The following is a 24,812-nucleotide window of genomic DNA, read 5'->3' as shown; positions in this document are numbered from 1 at the left end:
GTTGAAGAGGTTGATTTCTCCGTATATAATTTAACATTCCGCAACTTCTGTGCAAGAGATTTGTAATTTGGGCTTAATTTGTGATCATCAACTCTTTCTGGAATCTTAGATAGAACTGGCAGCCAAGAGTACTCCCCCTCCATTCAGTCAGGTATTTGTCAATTTTTTTTTCAAACCTGAATCTTGTCACTGAAGTCTACTCAAATCCCATGCTCTACACTGCTTCTTCAGGTGTGAGATGATCCAGACTATACTGAGTTTGCTAACCTGCTGAGACCCTGATACCGATTTCACCAAAGGTGAAGGTGGGCAGTTAAAATTGGGCAGAGGGAGCAATTCTTATTTGACCGTTTTTGAACTTGGAAAAATCAGTTTTGGTTCAAGATTTAGGTTAGAATTCTTGTTTTTGTTGATAATATCCAAATACCAAAAAGTCACTTCCACAAAAAGCTCTACTTTCATCAGCTCTGAGGAGGAAAAAATAATCACATTACTGGGAATTCTATAGGTGAATCATCAAAAACAGTAAAGTTCATGTAACTAAATGTCTGCTCACCTGTCTGACTCTCTTTTTTGAGCTTCCAACTCTGAATATTCCCACTGTCTGGAGACCTGCAAGCATAGCATATCAGTAGCCTGTTTCACTGTTTAAAACTCGGTCAGAAGCTGCATTGAAACAAAAGCAATCTGAGCTATGTGCATTAGTACCACAGTAGAGAATAAAAGTATCTTTCTAAACATGTGTTTACCCAGCTCAGGAAACTTAAGGTGCCTTGGGACAAGGAGTTTATCAATTTAATAAAACTTTTGGATTACCTGACCTGCCTAACTGTAGCTCAGTGCCACTTTTTGTGCTATTTTTTCAGGAAATGTCAGTGCTACATCAACAGGCAGGCAAACAGGTGGATGTTGTGGTGGCAATTTTGCTAAAAGGGGCAGCACACCCAGGAGTGATATCACAGGAAGGAGAGAGGCAGGAGAAGTGTCCACAACTAACAGAGCTGAGACACTGGGTGGAGTCACAGAGGATAGACCTTAGGACACTTCTGGCAGTCTGGGATTTTAGGATTCTCCCCTGGTTTTGTGTGTGCCTCTGAGTGTTTTCCTGAGGAGGCGGGAGAAGAAGGACATTTAGGTTGAGCAAGAGCTGAGAAGAACTTGACCTGACAGTAGGGTGACCAGACAGCAAATGTGAAAAATCGGGATGGGGCAGGGGGTAATAGGAGCCTATATAAGAAAAAGACCCAAATATTGGGACTGTCCCTATAAAATCGGGATATCTGGTCACCCTATCTGATGGTAGATACAGCAGAGACTGGCTGGGGAGGAGGTTTTTATCAAAGGGGAAAATGAAAAGAAGTTGTACTTGTGCTTTTAGCAGGTTGCTTTTTAGTTGTTAGTCAGTCTGGTCACTTAGACTGTAAGCACAATGGGGGGGGGGGCCTTTACGTGTTACCAGAATACAAATAATTAATAATATTTTGCTGCTATATGAATATTCATGAGATATTCACTCACGAGCTAGCGAACATCAGTAATCAAAGCATTTGTCAACAGGTCTCACTTTACAAGCAGGTTGTTGTTGAGTGATAAGAATTTGAGATCATAATAATAGTTGATCAAATGCCTAGGTAAATAATGTTATTACCATGAAGTGGGTTAAAATGTACTATCAATGGGTTAAATATGTGTATCACACTAAACATTATAAGAACATGTGTATATATGCTTCTCTGAGTATATAATGTTTAGTTCTACATACATGAACCCTAATAAAAAATGTATCTTTCTACCTAAAGCAAAATGAAATACACTTACCATGTTTTTCTAAATGCTGGCAGCAGCTATCTACAAGCCGGGGAACCTGTCTATAAATAGGGTTCAGACTTAGTTTCTTATCCCTTGCCTTTTCTTTCTTGCTTTGAGCTTCAGCTGGCAAAGAGAGTTGAAGAGCTTCTAGCAGTCGGGACTGATTGTCATCAAGATCTGTAATAGAGTCCACAGACATTGCGCCCTGTAAAGTACACATACATGTACAATCAGTAAGGATGGAATCAACTAAACAGCTCCCTTCCCCCAAGAGCATATATAATGAAGTCTTATATATTAAATAACATACATACAAAGTGCCCCTGATTCTCCACTTCATGACATTGTTTTACACCAATGGAGTTATACCAGTATAAAATCCGTGTTCTGGATTGGAGAATCAAGCCCACTGTATAAAAGAAGCCCAATTCACTGTTATTCTGCACTTTGTGTAATCACCTATACTAGTGCAAAGAGAGTATAAAACAGTACCAAATGTTTTACCCCTGCTTTGTGCTCATTTTTACTAGTGTAATTGCATAAAGTGCAGGACAGTTGTAAATCAGGCCTAATGTGTGTGTATGTACATTATCTATGTAAACGTATACATATGCATGTATGTGTATATTCACACTCTTTTACTGGGCGCACATCACTATTTTTTCTGCAATTGTGTAATAACCCCAGTGAAAAAGAATGCAAAGTATATTATACACACACGCTTTATATACATAGACACATCTACAGTACTTCAGATAACTGCATGTATTTTTACTTTTGAGTTGTGAAGGACCAGGGATAGGCTCTCCATGGAGCTCTTTGACAATTCTGTCTTTTCTATTCTAAATATTTTTAAAACATTTAACATTTTAATAAAATCTTTAAATACATACATTTTTGAGCTAGAGGAAGGCACAACCTCCCATGCACTGAAAAAGGTTTAAGAGGTAAAACACTTTCAAAATTTGACACCTAAAAATGAAGGTCAACTATTCTCATTTACGAAAATTATTAATATCCCTATGCAGTGTTGGTGTAGCCATGCTGGTCCCAGGACATTAGAGAGACAAGGTGGGTGAGGTAATATCTTTTACTCGATGTTGGTTCAACAAAAGATATTACCTCACCTACTTTGACTCTCTAATATTTCTATAACATTATTACATTTGATAGACTCATCCTGTTCAAATTCCTAGGCAAAAATCTTTTTGGGATACAGTTAAGCTTGTAGATCACAATTAAATTGAAAAGATTTTTTTTTAGCAAGTGTTTTAATTCCACTGACATTTATTTGCAATCTAAACTGTTTCTTAATGAATGTTGGCATAGTAATTTCCTTTTTTATTTACAGATTATTTTAAAAACATATATATAAATATAAAAACATCTACTGTAAACATCTACTGTAAATTTATAACTACAAATGTGATGTGAAGGAATTCAGTACATGTTGTTCTATGGAACATAAGCCACTGTAGAATTCAAAACCAATACTCTGCTGGAAACCCTGGTAACCTCTTTAAATGCAAGATGTTCTGCTGACAGAGTATACAAATTCCACAACCTGCACTGGTGGAATATGTAAGCTCATAGAACCTCAGCAGTTCAGATGACAGAAGTTACTAATTCTGCTGGTACAATTCTCTACCAGCCTGTGACTGAACTTTATAAATATTTCTTGCCCTTGGACAAACTTATAAAGTCCACTGGGATCTGACTGAAAATTAAAATCTTTCTTTAATAACATCTAAAATAAGCATATGACCGTCTCAGAAATACTTCTTTTTCCTGGATCTCATAGAAGACTTATGAATAAAAGAAGCTCAAAGTTGCTAGACCGATTCTTTTTTGAGATTCAGTTTTACAAAAATAATGACAAGACCTTTCACAAAGTCAACTTCACCTCGATTTTCAGATTTTCCTCAATGTCTGACTTCCCTCAATTCCTCCCAAAGCGCGCGCGTGCGCGCACACACACACACACACAAAGATACATTAGCTACTGACCACATATGTAAACTTGCATGTGGAAATGACTTTTTTTGAGGATTTTGGACATAGGGGGTATCAAAATTGGGTTTACCATGGAGAGCTTCTTTTAAAACACCAACAATGTAGGATGAGATTTTCAAAACATTCAGATTTGGCTTAACTCTGCTTCTACTGAAGGGCATAAAGAAATTCCTATGGACTGCAATGGGAGCAGATTTCAGTTAATGCTGAGAGCTATCGAAAAACCCCACCCACAGTCACTACTGTAGATCCAGAAATACTGCTTGACACTGCCATCTCAGGAGAGTTTATTCCCCCTACACAACTTGCTTAATAAAAGAGATGGAACTGTGCTCACACTATTTAAAAAAGCATTTTGGCATAGACAACGTATTAACATAGGGCCAGAAGCATCCCTGGCATAAGCAGGTGAAAATCTATTGAAGGCAATGGAGTTGCACCACCTAATGACAATAGCCCTTTTGGTCCACAGACATCTGTAGGATTCCATCACAAAGTTCCTACAAAGAAAAAGCAACAAAGATGGTCTCAGTTAGAGTCCTGACTAATGTCCATGCCCCATCGCCACCACAGCTGGCATGGAGCCTGAGCTGAGAGGCCAAGGATTGACTATGCAAAATTAATCACTCGCTCATTCCTTGCAATACTCCCTCCAAGTCAGGGTTGAAGCACATTAGCAGGTGGTGCTGACAGGATTGCACTGCTGCTTTCACCTTCAATACACATTTGACCATTTACTTTGATATATTTAATGGGAAAAGAAACTTTGGGACTCCCAGAACATATTGCCCAGGAGGTAAAATGTCAGAGACAGAGTACCCAGAGTCAGTATTATGGCGGAACAGTTTCCAATGCTTTCTCTTTTCATCTGTGATGCTGGTAAAATATCTTCCAGGAGAAAGAGTGTGGGAGTAATAGGACAAGAACACCCCTGCAAGTTTACTTCTGCATCGGAGCATGTATTTCAAAATCTGAAGTTGGGAGTGCAGTATGAAACTATATCATACTTTTCTGTAGGCCCAAGGAGTCTCCAGTCAGAAGTAAAATACAGTATGTGTCTTTAGGGATGACCAGAGAAGGAGAGTGGTAGGCTACTACCAAATCTCAGGAAAGCAAAACTACTTAACTATATTTAAAATATGTCTGCAACATACATAGATATTTGGAAACTTATGCAGGACTTGGCTAAAATCCAATATATAAATCAATCTATCCCATTTTAAAGGAGATTGAATGAAGAAGAGACAACATAAATCAGTGTCTTTAGAACACAATCTGAAATATGGTAACAAGAGTACTATTTTGGCAACTTCACACAAAAAAACCTCCCCAAATACTTCATAGGTTTCTTGATAGTATCTTTTTCATTTTCACTAAGCAGTGACTGAGAGAAGACACAACAGCCAACTTCAAATATCTGTAGACTGTTCACAACAAAGGGAAAGGAATTATTTATGGTAGAGAGAGAGGTAATGAGATAAAACTAAGAGGGGATATCTAGACTGAATATTAGGAAAAAACTATTTGATAGCAAAAGGCCTGAACGTGGAATAGTCTCCCACAGGAGGAGGTGGTAGCTGCATCAGTTGCAACATTTAAAAGTGGGTTAGAAAAAACACTGGAGAATATCCTGTAAGGATAACGAGGAGTCCTTGTGGCACCTTAGAGACTAACAAATTAATCTGGACATAAGCTCTCGTGGGCTAAAATCCACTTCATCAGATGCAACCTCGCTTATGCCCAAATAAATTTGTTAGTCTCTAAGGTGCCACAAGGACCCCTTGTTGTTTTTGCTGATACAGACTAACATGGCTACCACTCTGAAACCTATCCCGTAAGGAACACTTCAATAATGGCTGGGGAATCGACTAGACTGACTTAATAAAGTGTAGAAGTTAAAGACAGAAGAGAAAATGTGAGGTTGTTATAGTTAATCATTCAAACATACTTTAATTAGAAAATTAGGGCTGCTTCTACTTCAACTGCTTGCCTTCGGCTACACTTTTATTTATCTCTGAGGCGAATGGTATGATATTACATCACCGTGATTGTGTATTGAAACTTCAGCCACAGCACTCTGCAAGCTGAAATACTGGCTGCCATCTCTCTTGTTCATGCCAACAAGGTGTCAAAAACACAGAAAGCTAGGAACTTAGCATGGGGGGCGGGGCGGGAGAGAGACACATCTTTTAGATGAAAGATTAAACCTAGGTTTCTTCTGCTCATCCCTGATGGCGGTCCAAGTGGAAATTAAATATCTCAGAGCACTTTTTGAAAAGCAGTAGGGGATGGCTCCCATCTCCTGATCAATAATTCTCTCTCTCACTAACACAGATTCCAATAACTATGGCTGAATATAACACACTACTGAATTACTGTCCCATTTACTGTAATTGTTTTGTACTACTGGAATCTAACTTATTGCTTGTTGTACTTTGGGATACATTGTATTGAATACTGCATAAAATTCATTTTTATTTTGTTAATCCTATACTTTACAGAGTCCCACACAGTACTTCCCCTAAAAAGATTTGATGTGGGGGAAGTGGAGAAGAGTGAAGGCCGCTGAGGATTCCTTGGGGATGTTTCTTTTTCCCTTAGATCCTCTGGTATCTCCAACACTTAGATTAGTTAGCAGGGTTTAATTTTTCTCCCCATTTTTCCACATAAAAAGGCAACGTGAGTAGCATTTATGACAGCTTGTTACAGTGCCTTCTGGGTTTTTTGTAAAGAGCCCAAATTGTGACATTATTTACTTTACTGAAATGTTGCATCAGTTCAGAGCATGGCATCAAGTTATAAAGCCCAAGGGATGAAACCCAGCAAATAAGAGGCTTAGCAGATATCCATATCATATGCAAGAGCAACATTCTATTTCAATGTAGGCATTAATACTTAGATCTGACTCCCACTGACATCAGCACTAGTTGGGTCAGGTCCCAGTGCTCAAATTCTCTGACTAGTACATGGCCTGAGGAGCCGGGCTGGGCATTACACAGATGTGAGCAGTGGAGGGAGGAATCTTCCTTTGCAAACATCATCTTCTGCATTGCACGGTGATTGCAGACACCTGTGCTGCCCCTAGACTCCTGCCCCCACCTCATGCCACAGAGTCACACTTGTTGTGCTGCCAAGGGAGCCCTCATGAGCTGAGGCAGGAGCCTGATTTGCCACGAAGGGTCTGATTTGGATCTCACACATGGTTTATCCTACTGTTATTTTCACTAACTTTAATAGAATTGCTCCTGATTTACTCTGAGGTATGTCACATCTGAATCAAGCCATAATTATTTTTACTAGTGGATGCTAATAATTAGATTAATTAATTTCTGGTTTTTTGGACTCTAAATTATAGACTCATAGACTTTAAGGTCAGAAGGGACCAATATGATCATCTAGTCTGACCTCCTGCACAAAGCAGGCCACAGAATCCTACCCATCCACTTCTATAACAAACTCCTAACCTATGTCTGAGTTATTGAAGTCTTCAAATTGTGGTTTGAAGACCTCAAGCTGGCAGAGAATCCACCAGCAAGTGACCCATGCCCCACGCTGCAGAGGAAGGCGAAAAACCTCCAGGGCCTCTGCCAATCTGCCCCGGAGGAAAATTCCTTCCCGACCCCAAATATGGCGATCAGCTAAACCCTGAGCATGTGGGCAAGACTCACCAGCCAGCACTCAGGAAAGAATTCTCTGCAGTAACTCAGATCCCATCCCATCTAACATCCCATCACAGACCACTGGGCATACTTACCTGCTGATAATCAAAGATCAATTGCCAAAATTAAGCTATCCCATCATACCATCCCTTCCATAAACTTATCAAGCTTAGTCTTAAAGCCAGATATGTCTTTTGCCCCCACTACTCCCCTTGGAAGGCTGTTCCAGAACTTCACTCCTCTAATGGTTAGAAACCTTCGTCTAATTTCAAGTCTAAACTTCCTAGTGTCCAGTTTATACCCATTTGTTCTTGTGTCTACATTGGTACTAAGCTTAAATAATTCCTCTCCCTCCCTAATATTAATCCCTCTGATATATTTATAAAGAGCAAGCATATCCCCCCTCAACCTTCTTTTGGTTAGGCTAAACAAGCCAAGCTCTTTGAGTCTCCTTTCATAAGACAGGTTTTCCATTCCTCGGATCATCCTAGTAGCCCGTCTCTGAACCTGTTCCAGTTTGAATTCATCCTTCTTAAACATGGGAGACCAGAACTGCACACAGTATTCCAAATGAGGTCTCACCAGTGCCTTATATATAATGGTACTAACACCTCCTTATCTTTGCTGGAAATACCTCGCCTGATGCATCCTAAAACGCATTAGCTTTTTTAACGGCCATATCACATTGGCGGCTCATAGTCATCCTGTGATCAACCAATACTCCAAGGTCCTTCTCCTCCTCTGTTGCTTCCAACTGATGTGTCCCCAATTTATAACTAAAATTCTTATTATTAATCCCTAAATGCATGACCTTTTTCACTATTAAATTTCATCCTATTACTATTACTCCAGTTTACAAGGTCATCCAGATCTTCCTGTATGATATCCCGGTCCTTCTCTGTGTTAGCAATACCTCCCAGCTTTGTGTCATCCGCAAACTTTATTAGCACATTCCCGCTTTTTGTGCCAAGGTCAGTAATAAAAAGGTTAAATAAGATTGGTCCCAAAACTGATCCTTGAGGAACTCCACTAACCAGGGCGGCTCAAACCAAACGCAGCCTTCATTTAAATGTGGTCAGATACATCAGACAAGTTTAATTTTTGGTGCTGGACCAGAGCCTGAGGCCCCTGCAAATTCCCCAGTGTGCATTAAGCTGTCATGGGTAAACTTACCCTTCTCCTGGCACGTGGTGCTGGCTCTGGTGTATTAGGGGAAGTGGATTCAATTTGGTGTTTCCCGAAGTCGAGCTAAGAGAGAGTTAACATGCTTGAATTCTTTGTTCTGTCTTTTAGTTTCCAAATGGTAAGAGAAGAGGCTACAAAGTCTGACAACATCTTTCTGCTCTTCTCTCTGAGAATCTGCTGAGTTTGTAGGTCCCGTCATTAGCAATTACTTGGGACAAGGGCATTCCAAAAGCCTGCGGTCCGAATTCTGGCAACAAGAACAAGAATATTATTTGTTTAACATTTTGTTTCACTTTATGCCAACCTTTTAAAAAATACCGATCATCCCAAGACTCTTTGAGTCCTTATTATATAACTAAACTGTTGTTGTATGTAAAGTAAACAAGGTTTTCAAAATGTTTAAGAAGCTTCATTTTTAAATTAAATTAAAATGCTGATCTTATGCCACTGCCAGCCTGCTCAGCTTGCTGCCAGCCTGGGGTTCTGTTCACCTAGGCTGGCAGCAGGCTGAGTGGGGCCTGCGGCTGGGACCCCGGCTGGCAGCAGTTGGGACCCTGAGCGGCTCAGGCCGATTGTCAGCCGGGACCCAGGGTTTCAGAGCAGAGGGCAGTTGGGTGTGAGTGTTGGGTTCAGGGCAGAAGGCTGGGTGTGTGTGGGTGTTCAGGGGTCAGGGCACAGGGCTGTTGGGGTAATAGTGCAGAAGCTGGAGTGTGGGGGAGGGTTCAGGGGTAGAGCAGAAGGCAGGGGCAGAGGGATGGGGGTGGCTGTGGGGGTTTCAGGGCAGAAGGCTGGGGTATTGGGGGGGTTCAGGCCAAGAGGGCAGGGCAGAGGGCAGTGGGGTCAGAGGGGTGTAAGGCAGAAACTTGGGTGTGTGGGTGACTTGATCGGCCAGAGGAGGTTCAGGTGTCAGGGCAGAAGGGCAGGGGTGGGCAGATGGTGGGGGAGTGGGTTCAGGGCAAGAAGGCTGGGATATGTGGGGTTCAAGGGTAAGGCAGAGGGGCTGGGGCATGTGGGGGTTGGGTGGTCAAGGGTCAGGGCATGGAGGGCTGGGGTGTGAGGGGTTCAAGGGTCAGGGCAGAGGGCTGGGGGTGGTACAAGGGTCAGGGCAGAGGGCTGGGGGTGTGGGGGGGGTGCAGGGCAGAACTCTGAGTGTGTATAGGGGGTCAGGGCAGAGGTCTGGGGTGCTCGGTTTGTAGGGGTGCTCCCAGCCCCCTGCCCTGAGCCGCTTATGGCAGGGGGCTGGAAGGGATATGCCCTGTTCCACCCCCTTCTCCAACGCCCCGTCCCTACCTCTCTCTGCCTCCTCTATGGAGCTGTGTGCACGCTGCCGCTCTTCCCCCTCCCCCTTGCTAGGACCGTCAGCTGATTGGTGCAGGGAAGGGGAAGGGGCGGGGCAGGAGAGCACCACACTGGGGGAAGAAGCAGCATAGGGGGGGAAGCTTGGCTGCTGCGGGACCAAGCTTCTGCCTCCTGCCCCCGCACGGGAGAGCGGTGAGCAGAGGGGCTGAATGGGGCTGAGACCGCGGCGTGCCACTCAAAATCAGCTTGTGTGCCGTGTTTGGCACGTGTGCCATAGGTTGCCGACCCCTGTACTAGCAGCGCAGTGCAGAGGAAGCGCAGTCTGTGGTTAAGGCACTACAATAGGCTTGCTGGGAATCTGGATTCTGTTCCCAGCTCTGTCACGTACTCCCTAGGTGACGCTGGGAAAATCATGTCAGCCTAGTCTATAGACAAAAGTTGTATAGACTTAACTATGCTGGTATAGATAAAGCAGTCTGACCCCCATGATGTGGGCGCAGCTATACTAGTATAATGGTACTTTATGTTGCTGTAGCTATTGCTATATGGAAAGAGGAATAAGCAATATTAGTATAAGGCACCTTTATACCAACATAACTGTCTCTGCACTGGGGGCTTTAACAGTGTGTGAGGGGAAAATATCGTCTTCTAACCAACATAGTCATACTGGTAGAAAAACGGCACAGACTAGGCCTGTCATAAGTAGATAGGTAAGGTAAGGGTTAATTTTCTTTTGCCTGTAAAGGGTGAACAAAGGGAACCAAACACCTGACCAGAGGACCAATCAGAGAACTGGATTTTTTAAAAGTCCGTGGGCGGGAATTGTGTACTCTTGGACTTTTTTTTTTGTTTCTCCCAGTATGGAGCAAACAGCTTTCCCCTGCTAACTCCTCTTCCTTTTTTACTATTTCCTTCTAAAATTTTTTCCCTACAAAGTGTGATGTAAAAAGGACAGTTAATTTCGGTGCTTTATGTGATGAGCTTTGTGTTGATTGTTTAACAGGTGTGTTGATTTTTTTTGCGCTGGACTGGTTTAAAAACGGGGGCTATCTTTTAAATCAGACTGTTTATTCATTACTTTCTGTATAAGAAGACCTGTAATTGAGTTTCTTTTAATGCAGATTATTGTTGTATTTTCTTTCTTTTTAATATAAAGTTCTTTTTTAAACCACCGCCTGGCTTGAAGGTTTTTGGGGGTTTCTCTTCTTTTCTCAGACTTCTTTTCTCTTTTTTCTTGCTCCGGTGAGGCTACAGGAAAGGGGGTGGAAACTCTCTTTAATATAGATTAGCTTTACTAGATTTTGAATGCATCATCTCAGGGTGGGAAGGGTGATTTCCCTCTTTGTTTTGCCTTCAACGGAGTTAAGTACTGCAATCGCCTCAGAGCTCACCCCCCAGGGAAAAGGGCGGGGGAAGGCCGGGGGAGCAGCTAACCGGGAGACAAGGGGAAGAGCTTGTTTCCCCGTGAATAGGGAGACCCCCCAGGGGTTCTGGGTCTGGGGGTCCCCCAGGTGAAGGTTCTGGTGGACTCGGGAACTAGGAACCCAAATAGTCTAGTTGGTGGCAGCGGAGAATAGAATCCAAGCTGGGATATGCTTGGGGAAGGTTCACAGTAAACACTCAGATCTGAACTCTAGTCCCAGATTTGAGACAGACGTTAGTACATGGAGGCAGCGGTATTGGGAAGTACGAATCCAAAAGCCACAAGCTACATTAATTTTCTTTTTTTCTGCTAGGGATTAGCAGGGAAAAGGGGTTGGTTTTAAAGTCATACTGGTATAAAAATGGCACAGACTAGGCCTTAGCATGAAATTTTCAAAAGTGCCTAAGATGTTTTGGCTAAAATGATCAGCAGTGAATTGGTTAATAACACTGTCATTTAAAATGTCGTTATTAAGCTTTAGAGCTACGAGCCATTTTAGATTAATGGGGTCAGTTCATTTGTCTGTTAGAGCTATTGGTTCAATCCAGTTTCTTAAATTACGTAAAATACTGTGCAACTAAACAGAGAGTAAAATGTTTATTAAGTCTTTGAGACCAATTCATCCCGGTGAAAATGGGTGCAACTCCACTAAAGTCATTGGCTTTGAACCCACATATATCAGAGCTGAATTTGGCACACAGACAACACAAACAGGGATGCAGAGGAAGCTATTCCAGCTTTAAAAACAAAGGAAAAGCAGGAATTCCTATATATGCATTTTCTGTCACACTTTTTAGAAATACCCTGCTTCTACCAGGTTTCCTATTGGGACCAAATGCCCAGCTGTATTTTGTAGAACACCTTTGTAAGTCTTAGCATTTTCACTGAGATTAACAAGGCATTGAAAAAAAGAGTGTACTCCCTGAATCTTGAATTAAAGCATTATTGTATTATCGTACCTAAGGAGATAGAGACTCTGTTTAGCTCCAGTTAGAGTCATTATCACTACACTTTAGAAGTAAAGCATGCTAAGACACAAACCAATTTAGTGACCAGACTAAGCTAAAATTGGGAAGCTGATCCACCCACATCAAGTGCGTTTGGAGGAGACTAATATACTGAATGACATCTCAAAACAACTTGCTTTCAATTTAGAACAAGTAAAAATATCACAACAGAATATTTAAGTATTAATTAAGCAGTATGTACTGTTACTAATTCACTCCTAAATGAGATCACCTTTAAAATAATAAGATTTAAAAAATAAACACATGGTATTGTTTTGGGTTGTCTTCTGATTTTTTCTCATTTAGGGACCCCAATTTGGAGGCAACCATTTCAGGCTGAAAGTTCAACTTTAAAATGCACACACACTAACACAGACCTCCCTTCTGGTGTTTAATGAAGGACTTCATTTAGCCAATCGTTAACACCTATGGTCATGGAGCTGTCATTCATTCCTTTCCCGATTTCCATCTCTATCCCTCTCCTGTCTCCTCCTCATTACCCCAACCCCTTTCCTGCCCCCCACATTCTCCTTCCTCTCAGTATTCCACCCACTTGACTTTGCCTCCCTGCTTCCAAGGTTCCTTGCCTCCAAATTGTTCTCTCTGCTCCCACGGTGACCCTTACACTGCGTCATTCTACTGTATCTACAATGTCCTCCTCCACCTTCCTACTGCCTCCTTTATTCAGCTGCCCCTTCCCTTTTCTGGGGAAGGTCATTAAGAAATTGGTGTTTGACCAACTCCAGCAGCAAATGACACCTTCCAGTTTTTGGCTCCCACTCAGTCATGCTTGGCATTGGGATGCGATATGGAAACAGCATCGATCTCTTGCCCAACGATCTCCTGGCTACGGAGGTCAGATGATACTACTAGCTGTACCTTAACACTGTTGATCATGGAGTGCTACTAATCTGAATCAGGGACCTTGGCTGGTCTGGAAAGAATTGCCTTAAAATGGCTCCACTCTTTCCTGGTCACAAAAGGTACTCTGGGGCAACACTCTTCCTCCTCCAGGGCTGCCAGCTGTGGAGTTTGATTGTGTCACCCCACCTGTTCAATATGTATGTGCAGCTACTAGGGGAGATTCTCAAGAGCTATGGCTATTGTGCCATCAATAAACTGATGGTAGTCTGCTGTATGCCTTCTTCTCAGAAGATATTAGCCACTTACCTGATTTCTCAATGTGTGGCAGAGGTGGGAACCTGGATGAAAAATCAGCTGGCTTTGGTTCAGGCTAGATAAGAGGAAAGTGATGCTGGCTGGCAGTAGAAATCGCTTTAAAGAACCAGCAAAACCAGTAAGTTCTCCCTCATTTCAAGAAATTAACCTGCCTGTTATCAAACTGGCTCACAAGCTCAAGGTCTCATTAGAGCAGGAGTAATCAGAAAATATTTTTCTTTGCTAACCAAGAGATGGTGCCCTTTACTCTCAGATGCAGACCCTGCAGTCATCTATGCCTGTGTTACGTCAAGGCTAGACTAGTGCAACATGGTCTACTGCAAAAAACTACCCTGAAGAGCAATTGGAAACTTCAGCTAATACAAAATGTGGCTGTAGGTGGGTAACAAAGAAAGCCACCTTCATAGACATGCCTAACAGAGAAGAAGTGGCTAGCAGCTCAAAGTGGGGACCCAACATCTTAGCTAGAACTAAATTTAAATACTGTGGTACCAAGCTGTGAACCTGGGGGTATGGACCCCCTCTTTGTATGGACCAAATGGAGAAGCTCTTCCATTTAGCAAGGTAAGTAGACCAAACTATTTAGGAGAACTTCCTGCACCCCCTGAGACTCCAGTGCAAACTCATTCTGAGGTTGTCAGCCTTGAAGCATCTACACTGTTAGATGGAGGGCCTTAAGGTCAGGATGAAGGAAGTGGCCCTGGTCTTGGGAGATCACATCCACACCTCTGAGGAGTGACAGCAGAGGTCTGACCAATAGTGTTAGCAGAGTCAAAAACCAACACTGACAGATTCATGCAGGGACTATCAGAATAAGGAAAGCAGCATTTTGCTTGACCTTGGACAACACTTTGAGCAGGAGCAGAACCTGCAGGAAAGCATACAGCAGACCTTTTGACCAGGATAGCAGGAAGGTACCTGTCAGTGAAACTGGACTGTGACCTGCTCAGGAACAAAATAGATGACTTTTTTTTTCTTTTGTTGCAAATAGGTCCTACCTGGGGAGTTCCCCACAGCCTTAAAATGGACCTGGTCACATTTGGTTGAAGAGACCACATGGAGTGACCTGCAACAACCTGCTCAGGAGATTTGCCAGAATGTTTTCAACTCCTGGAAGGTGAGCGACTATCAGGTTGATAGAACTGGCAATGCAGGAATTTCAAAGAGGATTGCGTCTTGGTATAACTTTAACTACCGCCCCACCTCTGGCCCCTTGTTTGTTTACAGAGAACATGGCTGCTGTGCTGTCTGTGCTTACCAACAAATTCCATCCCTTGATATGTGGAAGGACCAGCACACAAGCTAAACAGATGTCCTGAAGCTCCCTGCTATTTATTTGGAGACTTAGATCCTGAGAAGACAAAAGGTCCTGAGTGTGAAGTGGACCTAAGTGAGCTCCCCAACCTAGATCCAATACATCTGTGACTAGAGTGGGTGACTGTTGTGGTGGGGCAAAAACAACTCCCTCATAAACATTTGCATGTTCTTTGAGGACACCAGTCCAGGGAGGACAAGACCTGAGCAGTCGTTTGAACCACCATATCCATGTAACAATGGGCCTGTGAGAACACCGAGATGAGACACCTGTAGTTCTCTGAGGTGTAGCCTAGTATGCTGCACCACATAAGTGCACACCGCCATGTGCCATAGACGTTTGAGGCAATTCCAAAACAAAAGTGACAGGGCGTGCCTTTACATCTTGAGCAATGACCCACATTGTTTGGAACCTCTGCTCTGGCAAGAAAGCCCTGGCCTCTGTAGAGTCCACGACTGCCCCAGTTAATTCTGTTATTTGAACAGGTGTCAGAATAGATTTCTCTGTATTGATTAGGAGCCCCAGCATGTTGAAAGTGGACTGAATAGTGGCTATATTGGAGAGTTCCTGAGACCTGAACCAGTCTCTCACTAGCCAGTCATCCAGGTAGGGAAACACTTGGACTCCTGGCCTTTGCAAGAAAGCTGCTACTACAGCCATGCATTTTGTGAATACGAGAGGGCTGCTGACAGGTTGAAAGGCAGTACTGTGATCTGCCCGTGGGATCCATTAACCATGAATCTAAGAAATTTTCAGTGGCTCTGGTGAATCGCCAGGTGAAAATAAACACCCTTTAAGTTGAGAGCAGCAAAACAGTTGCTGGGACCTAGGGAAGGGAGAATGCTAGAGTAGCAATCTGGAATTTTGTTTTCTTTAGGAATTTGTTTAGCTGCTTCAGAACTCAAATAGGCCTGTGATCCCCCTCTGCCTTCAGGATTAGGAAGTAACAGGCATAAAATCCTTTCTCCCTGAATGTCCTGGAAACTTCCTGTATGGCCCCCCCAAGGAGAAGAGACTGGATCTCTTCAGTAGCACACTCGTGTGAGAGTGGTCCCTGAAGAGGGACAGGGAAGAGAAGTGGGAACAGGTGATAGAAATAAATTGAAGGGTGTATCCCAGTTTCACCATGCCTCAGACCCCCTGATCTGTGGTGATACAGATCCACACACTTAGGAAGTAGTACAGGTGATTGGCAAAAACTGAGGTGAAGAAAGATGGTAGTTTGGTAAGTGGCTGACTGCTGTCAACCACAAGTCAAAATGATTGTTTAGACTCTTTAGAGGATCAGTTTGCCTTAACTGGCAGTTGCAGAAGAGCACGGAGGTGGAGATGCCTCTTGTAACTTCTGCTCCTCCTTTTGGACAGGTCTTGGGTATGCAGTGAGAAGGACTTAAATAGTTGTGACTGCTGTGGGAGGAATGGTTTTCTTTATGTTGCCAGTGTATAAATCCCCAGAGACACAAGGGTCACCCTTGAATCCTTAAGGTTATGAAGTCTCTTATTTGTCTTATCAGTGAAGAGTAGGGGGCCTTCAAATGGGATGTCTTGAATGGTTTGTTACACCTCCAGGGAAATATCTGTCCACTGCAGCCAAGATGAAGATCACATAGTGATGGCGGAAGTTATAGCTTGAGCCACCCAGTCCATGACCAGGTTCATTAGCAATGTTGTTTTGGCAACTAATTTGCCCTCCTCCAACATCATAATGAACTCCTGATTTGTTTCACCAAAAACCTTGTCTCTGAATTTCAAGATTTATCCCAAAGGCTGAAATCATATTGACCCAGCAGAGCCTGCTGGTTCACGATCCTAAGCTGTAAACCTCCTGTGGAATAAAGTTTCCTGCCAAACAGATCTAGACTTTGTATTTCTTTCCCTTTCAAGGTAAAGGCGTGATGTTCCTGTCTCTTTTTTTCATTGGCAGCAGTATCTACCAGGGAGTCTGAAGAAGGGTGGTTATAGAAACGCTCAAATCCCTCTGAAGGGACATAGTATATTCTCTCCATGCTTTTAGCACTGGAAGGTAGGGAAGATGGAGTTTACCATAAAAACCTGACAAAGTCCAGGATAGCCCCATTAATAAGGAGAGCTACCCTAGAATGTCCTGAGCAAGCTAAAATGTCCACGAGCCTCGGTGATCTTCCCTGTACCTCTTCTGATTGAACATCTCCAGGTACAGCGAACCGCATCAACAAGTCTTGATAAGCTCTGGAATTATTAAGAGCAGGACTAGCAGACTCAGTCACTATCTTGTCATCAGGCGATGAAGAAGAACAGACTAAGGCATGTTGAGGAGCTCCCTTCTCCAATTCCTCCACAGGAGAGTCCCTGAGCACTCTGTCTCCCCTGCACAGCCCCGATACGGGGGAAGGGAAGATAGTGACCTTGCTGCAGATGCTCCTGGCACCTAGGCGATATGGAAGGGAGTGGAAAGAAGACTCAAGAGGGCCACTGATATGGAGGCGGGACCCAGCTAAGTGCAGGCCATTGGTCCTTAGAATGCTGAGGCTGTGGCTGATACCACAGTGGGGAGGCTCCCCACTGGGGCTCCTGGCATGCTTAGGTTAAGACACATATGATCTGACCTCTGAGTCTGATGAGGAGTCCACTTCCTCAGACTACAGAGGAGCCGACCCCATTGGTACCAGGAAGACTAGCAGAGAGTCTGGAGATGGGGGGACCAGCAAGATCATCACTGGCATCCCTCTAGATGGCACCCTATAGAGAGGAGACAACTGTAAAAGTCACCAGTACCAAATGGTGCTCGGGGGCTGAAGCCACGACCATGGGGGAGTGCACTTACAATCTTGGTACTGAGCAAGATTCTTAAAAAGCAGGGGAAGCCGGCCCCATCAGGTTAAGCAACAATCTGGCTCCCTTGAAAGCCTTGGGTTTAGAGGACACCAGAAAGGGCTCCGGAGTCTGTGGTATCAAAAAATGTATTGGTACTTCAGGGATTGGGCTCAGCAGACCTTCCCCAGGCTCCAAAGTCAGTAATCCCTCCTGAGTGACAGACTTTGTCTGGTGATGTCTCCTCTTTGAACACATCTCCAGGTCCTTGCCTCCGCTCCTTGCATTCACTGTAGACTTCAAAGGCCCTGGTACCAACACTTTGGGAGACGTATGTTGTCTCTTCTTAAGTACCAGTGATGAGAATCTGCCTCTAGACTCAGTTAGAAGAGGGAGAGCACTCTTAGCCAACTCATACTTGCTCAGTTCTCTTTCCGAGTGGGAAGGTTCCAACAGCAGGCAAAGCGCAGACTCCTTAAGCTGGTACTTGACTCTGGCAGCCCTGTTCTTTTTCAATTGGATTTTGAACGCTCTACAAATGTCACACATGTCACTCACATGCACCTCTGCCAGACACTTAAGGAAGCTGGGGTGTGGGCAGCTCACTGGCATAGACTTATTACATCAGTGACAGTCTCTGAAGCCAGAAGAATGAGGTATTAGTCCAGAACCAAGCCCAGTATCCAACTAGGAAACCACTCTCGAAAATTAAGATCCTAAACTTATTCTTATATCTCAATATGTACAAACACACTACACGAGATCAAAAAGTAACTCTACAGGTACCATATACACTATAAGAGGGAAGACTTGGAGATACAAAGATCAGAGCTCCAACAACTGTCACTGGTGGAGGAAGGAACCGAGGGAGATTGGGGTCAGCGTGGCCCTTTACACATGTGTCGTGGTACCAGGGCCCAGAGGGCATTTATGCTGCCCCGATGGATAGTGCTGAGGGAAAAAATCTCTGACAACTGTACATGAGGTGCACACACACCTACAGTGGAATGGGCATACACGATCACTCGAAGAAGAATTAAATTCAAGAGTCTGAAGACTGGAGGCAGGGTGAAACTCAGGCTTCACTGAAGTCAGTGGCAAAACTTCCACTGACTTCAGTGGAGTGAAGTGAAGATTTCACCCAAGATGTTCTCAGTGAGGGATCTGCAACTAGAACTTTGCTAGCTGGTCTAAGATCATACGGCCCTCCACCATGCTTTGATTTAGTGAATCTTTTTCTGTGTGAAGGATTTTGATTTTTTTAAATGAAGAGTCCCTTAAGCTCTTAGTTGACATTAGCACAGAAGTGACATAATGTGTTTTTTAAAATTGCTCAGATGCTTAGAGATCACAAGAGGCACGTTTTAGAAATGTAATAAAACAAAACACAATAGGGTACTGACAAAGCCTGAAACAAAAATGCTATAATGAAAAAGAAACTTTTTGTATTTATTATGGAACTCTTCTCTTCTTAGAATAAGCCAAGGCATACTGACAACATTAGAGTTAATTATTACTGAAGCAGCCTAAGTGTAAACATAAGAAATATTTTTAAATTCACAGAAAATGGGTGAAAAATAAGCAAGGAAGAAGAATGTTTCCAGAATTTCTGGCTGCAAAGACCAATCAAATATTTATTCAAAGAAGTGCTTTTTCTCTAGAAATAACCAGCAATGCCTTTGATCAAAAAAATTCACCAGGTACAGCCTTCTTGATGTTCAGGAGGCTGAATTGGGCCCCTAAATGTTTACATTCCACACAGAAACACAGGCAAATCAGATAATTCTCAGTTGCTGAACAAATCAAGTTTAAAAGTTTCATAGTCCATCTCTAGTGTGTTTTTGAAAGCATAAAATATTTAAAATAAAACGGAACAATCCTACTGTACCATATTCCAGAGACTTAAACTCCCGCAATGATGCGACTATGCATGTACCTTCTGAATTTTATTATGTGGTTCTAGTTGGTGTTCAAGGAAAATACCTCACTATATGTTTTTAAGAGGAGGCTGTGGGAGAGGGAGCGAAGAATCAGCTCACTGATAAAATCTTGCAGGAGAAATCCTTTTGAGGAGGCATCTATCTCTGGAATGCAAGGGTGCACAGTCAAAGAAGGGATGCTTAAACTAACAACCCATATCATTGTCTAGGGACAGATGAACGGCTCTGTTTCTCCTGTCATCAAAATTAGAAGTGAATTTGTAAAGGAACAGGATCTCAGCTGTCAGCATGCCAGGCATCCCATTCAGATCAACACTGACATTTAATTACTCGCCCGAACTAAGCACTCTCACTGTCAGCAGCAAAACAGAATGTCTGGAAAATGCTTAGGGACACACACAGACAACAAGAGGGATGGCCAGAGTGACTATAAATACAAGGAGGTGGAGAACAGAAAACAATGACTACAATATTTGGGTGGGGTGCTTGCTCTAATGTTTAGCTTTTCACATCTGGAAAGATTTGTTGTATCCTGCTGTGCTGAGTCACTCAAAGTAGTTTAAACAAACAAAAAGACACTTAAGTTTTTGAGCCTTTTCCTTTTTAATTAAATGATGATAGATGTAGCTATCAAAAATGACAAAACATTGATATAAATCTAACTAAAGAACATGCAGTTTTCTTTTGCTGCCTGTGATGACCTTAGAAAACACTGGGACTTATCTGGCTACTGATACTTTCACTCATGCAGAAGTAATAAAAGTATATATCTATTTATATATAGATATAGATAGATATAGCTATAATCTGCTGTTAAGTGAGTAGAACTAGATCTGATCCTGAAATATCAGTGATTAAATCACACAATACCCAGTAAAGTATGTATTATTGTGCCCCTTTGATAGATGAAGCTAGACTGTACCTCTAGGGCACTGCAATTTGTTGACGATAGTGCAGGGATGCACCATCTGGGAGAAATCAAGAAGAGGATGCATCTCTTGGAAAAACAATGCTTCCCAGCCTGCTTCCCACAGTGTGCCTGCCCTGCCCTAAGAGCTAGCGTGGAGGGAGAAGTCCCCGAGGCCAGGGAGCAAGGCCTCACCTTCTCCCTTCCATTTGCTGCCCCTTTTCAGGCACTGTTCATCCCCGGGGAAACACAGAGGTGACTATGTTTGGACTCCTCAAAGTGCAGGGTCTGCAACTGCAGAAAGCCCAGCACAGGGGATGCTCCAGGGAAGGGAAGGCTCTTTGCACCAACATAAAGGTCAGCCATAATCTAGCCCATAACGGGTGTTCTGGAAACCTAGACACATTGCTCTACCTGTGTTATTTCCTTCCTTGCCCTAACTGTGCCCCCTTCCCAGCCCTGAAGAGAGGAGCTACTAGCCCAATCTCTTAGGCTGGGTCACTAATCGCAGGAGAACTTGGGACAAGTAACCACGAATGAGTGAGTGCTCGTGACCCGTTTTTGTGTGAAGTATGGCCCACATCCATAGAGCTGAGTGTTTGTTTTGAATCAGTTGCACTGTACTGGGAGAAATTCTCTTTATAAAATAAATGGTAGAAAGTCTTGTCAAAAAAACATCACGCAAGAGATAGGGATAACACTCTGCTCATTGTGAAGCATAAAAGAAGGGAGGTTAGCTGTGACCTGCACTCAAGTAACACAGAGACCATTATTTGGGGGATTGGCTCATTAATAGTCATCACACTGTAATCACATCCTCACAGAGGGGAACAATACCAAGAGGCACATTTCAGTCACTGGCGCTCATATGCTGCATGTGCAGTGGAGAGGAGAGCAAATCCACAAGGAAAACTATGGTGAGGACCTGCAGAGTTGGAAAGTGTTTAAGGCTGATGGTGGCCCAACTCCTCCCTTGGCCACACCACCCACTCTGCTAAATATAATATACTGCTAAATATACACAGACAGCCCTTTCATGCCTCAAACCTGCAGCCAATCCACATGTAACAGCAGCAAAGTGGCTTTCTAAAGGGGCAGCACTACTCCCAGTGAGCACTTTGTGGTTCCCTTCCACAGAGTCACAGAGCACAGCTCAGGGCAGTGGCTATTGTTCTTGTAGGCTGGGAGGGAGCTGCAGAGCAGTGCAGGAGGGAACCCTTCTGTTCAGGTGAACATACTCCACAGCTGGGGACCAGGATCCTTATGGTCTCCTGGCCCTTTGCTCTCTTTTTCTACATTATTGCCTACCTATCTGCCAACTCCATCAATCCAGCAGCCTCTGAAGAAAGAAGGGAAAATATGGACTCTGTGGCTCATATAGAACAGGAAATTTTCTCCACACATTTGTTCCCCTGTATGTTATTTTTTGCAGGAGTGGAACGTATAGGCTTCTGATATTAAACTTCAAGATAGGGTATTTGGAAAGGGTGGGGGAAGTGTTAAGCGAGACACATTTGAAACAGCCCAAAGGGGAAAAAATAAGAAATTAAAATCCATAGAATCAGCACAGAAACAGGTAAAAATGTGTAGTTAGAGTTATTATAAGTATTACAGAACACCAGGAAGTAAGTAAAAACAAGAAGGAATAAGCACAAACAATATGTTGCCCTTTGCTTGTGGTAATGATTCAGCCCTACATAGCAAGATGCATTCAAAAAAACATATCCAATAAAAAGCAAAAATCCAGCCTAAGCTATGCTAACAGAAGGGGAATTGTTGGCAGGTAACATGCTACGGCTAAGAAAAAAATCTGAAGAACAAATACCTTATATAGAGAAAAAAATATTTGTAAGTATCTAAGAAGTACCATAAGAGCCTGCCAGAGTCAGTGGTTGGATGAAACAAACTTATACACAATAAAGAAACATTTTAAAAGGCTAGAGTGATGAAAAAAAAAAGATATTGTTTAAATTATCTTTTTCATAGTGAAATATAGAGAAAAGAGTAATCCTAGGGTAAGCATTTACATGTAACAAAAGTGAGAAGATATCTTTTCATAAGAAAGAAAGAAACAAAGAAAAGAGGCATTGAAATAGCTCTGGAAGTACAATTCTGGAAAATAAACGTTTTTGATGGTACTATAAAAGTTAACTGAACTGTTATCAAAATACATAATTCATCTTTACAATCAGCTATTACACTAGAGAACAGTACACTCGCTAAAGGAGAACAAGGAAATACAATTTATTTAGGGCTTGTCTACATGGTGTGTTAGTGTGCACTAACGTGTCACACAGTGATTATCTGAGTGGACCCTGCTAAAAGTTCCATACTGCACATTGCCATAGTACTGTGACCTACAACAACAAACACAAGCAAACTTTTAGTGTGCCTCAGCAGGGTCCACACGGAGAGTGTGCAGCGGAATTTGCATCCCAGCTGGTGCACATTAATGCACTATACAGACATAGACAAGTCCTCTCAAAAAAGCTTGTAAATAAAGATTTTCTCAAGAGACTATTAAAGAAGCTCAAAACCCTGTGATGGAAGATAAAATCCTGCCACACATTCAAAACTGTTTAAGAGACAGAAGACAGAGTGTAGGAACAAGTGGCCAGTTCCTTGTGCATAAGGAGTTTATGGTAAAGAATGTCACAAATCAGTTCTACAACCAGTGTTCTTTACTATCTGTTTATTAAGTAGCTTGAAAATGGGATGAATAGCAAACAGAATTTTCTCACAAAACTAAATTACTTAGTTTACTCAAGACTAAAGAAGACTGTGAGAAAAAAAACTAGGAAGCTGAGCAACATGGTAGGTGATTAAATTTACTGCAGTCAAGTGCAAGGTAGCACACACTGAAAGAAAAAATTAAAATATGGTTACTCTTTGTTCAAAAAGGAGTAAAGTATCAGAGTTAAATAAAGTATAGGAATAAAATATCAGCATTATGAGCATCTCAGGAATGGAGGTTGTTTGTAACTCTGAAATGTTCGTAACTGAACAAAACATTATGGCTGTTCTTTAAAAAGCTTACAACTGAACACTGACTTAATACAGCTTTGAAACTTCACTATGCAGAAGAAAAATTCTGCTTTCCTTTTATTTTTTAGTAGTTTATATTTAACACAGTACTGTACTGCATTTGATTGTTTCCCCTCTGCTGCCTCTGTACGTGTTCAATGTTACATCTGCTACGCTTAGTGACAAACCTAAGGTTTTACTAATATTTGTTCTCTTATCACTCCAGAGTGACACTGCTGCAGGAGAGTAAGCTAGATTCTATTCTGCCAAATGAATCATCAACAGTTGTTTTTTTTTTTTAAACCAAGTTCCGTTACAAGCAGTTAGCTCTCAAGAGCCTAAGAATTTTTGCAGGCAAATAATCTAGTCTTAGAGTCATGCTGTTGAATGCAATAGTTTATAAAGTGTCAACTATCCACAATTTAGTGGAGGATGAGACCCCTCATTTTCCACGTACTACCAAGACCTTGTTGGATGATAGTCTTTTGGCACAGTTGCCTCCACCTGGTTGCTGTATTCAGTGTGTGTGTAGACTGCTTCTATATGGTCCTGAATAGTTCAATGAATAGAAGAACTATAGTCATAAGAAAAATAAAACTGAAATAAATTAATACTTCACTCTGTTGTAGCATGTAATAGTCTGCATTGCACTATAATCTGTTCAGTTGTATTTTAAAGCTGAATTTTGATTATAAGAAATTCCTGGAAGAGTATGGTGATTAAAAATATGGATAAATAAATAAGGCCAAAACCTGGAAATTTGATGTAAGGTGAGGAAAATTAAGTGTATTTGCATTAACTTATTCAGCAAATAATGGTCATAATTTAGTTAGGCTATTGAATCACCTAAATCAATTAGAAAAACTATTACAAAAATCTTTAAAAATAAACATGACACAGGCATTTCATTTTTTTCCTGAAATTTATCAGCAATCTTAATGTGATAAAGCTTAATTATAACATTTATTCACACATGTTTCAGATCAACCTGGAGCCTTATTGATGAGTCATTAAAAAACGAACAAAACAAACTGAAACAAACATGTGCCCTTTCTAAAAATGCACAAATAGTTAAAAAAATTACACTGGCTCAGTATATTAGTTACAAAATGTCATTTCAAAGCTCCATTCTTGCAGTTAATTAGTGTATCAACATTCATGTCAGAATGCTAAATGCCATTAATACTCTTTCATAACTATAGTTTTTGATTCCAGGCCAACTTTTCTAGAGCCTCTTCTAAAACAGTGACTGCAATGTTAGA

The 24,812-nt window shown here is 42.2% G+C and overlaps 1 protein-coding gene across 1 annotated transcript in view; it reads right to left on the bottom strand.

Annotated features, from left to right (window-relative positions):
• The window catches only part of ARHGAP6 (Rho GTPase activating protein 6), a 553,715-nt gene that overhangs the window by 43,529 nt on the left and 485,374 nt on the right, over nt 1-24,812 (bottom strand). The window contains 5 exon segments of the mRNA XM_075060558.1: nt 557-612; nt 1,819-2,014; nt 8,655-8,705; nt 8,707-8,772; nt 8,774-8,913. Coding sequence (XP_074916659.1) covers nt 557-612; nt 1,819-2,014; nt 8,655-8,705; nt 8,707-8,772; nt 8,774-8,913 — 509 coding nt within the window.

The sequence above is a fragment of the Chelonoidis abingdonii genome, chromosome 1 (genome assembly GCF_003597395.2).
Source record: "Chelonoidis abingdonii isolate Lonesome George chromosome 1, CheloAbing_2.0, whole genome shotgun sequence".
Taxonomy (NCBI): Eukaryota; Metazoa; Chordata; order Testudines; family Testudinidae; genus Chelonoidis; species Chelonoidis abingdonii.
This window is presented reverse-complemented; position numbering and strand designations above follow the sequence as displayed.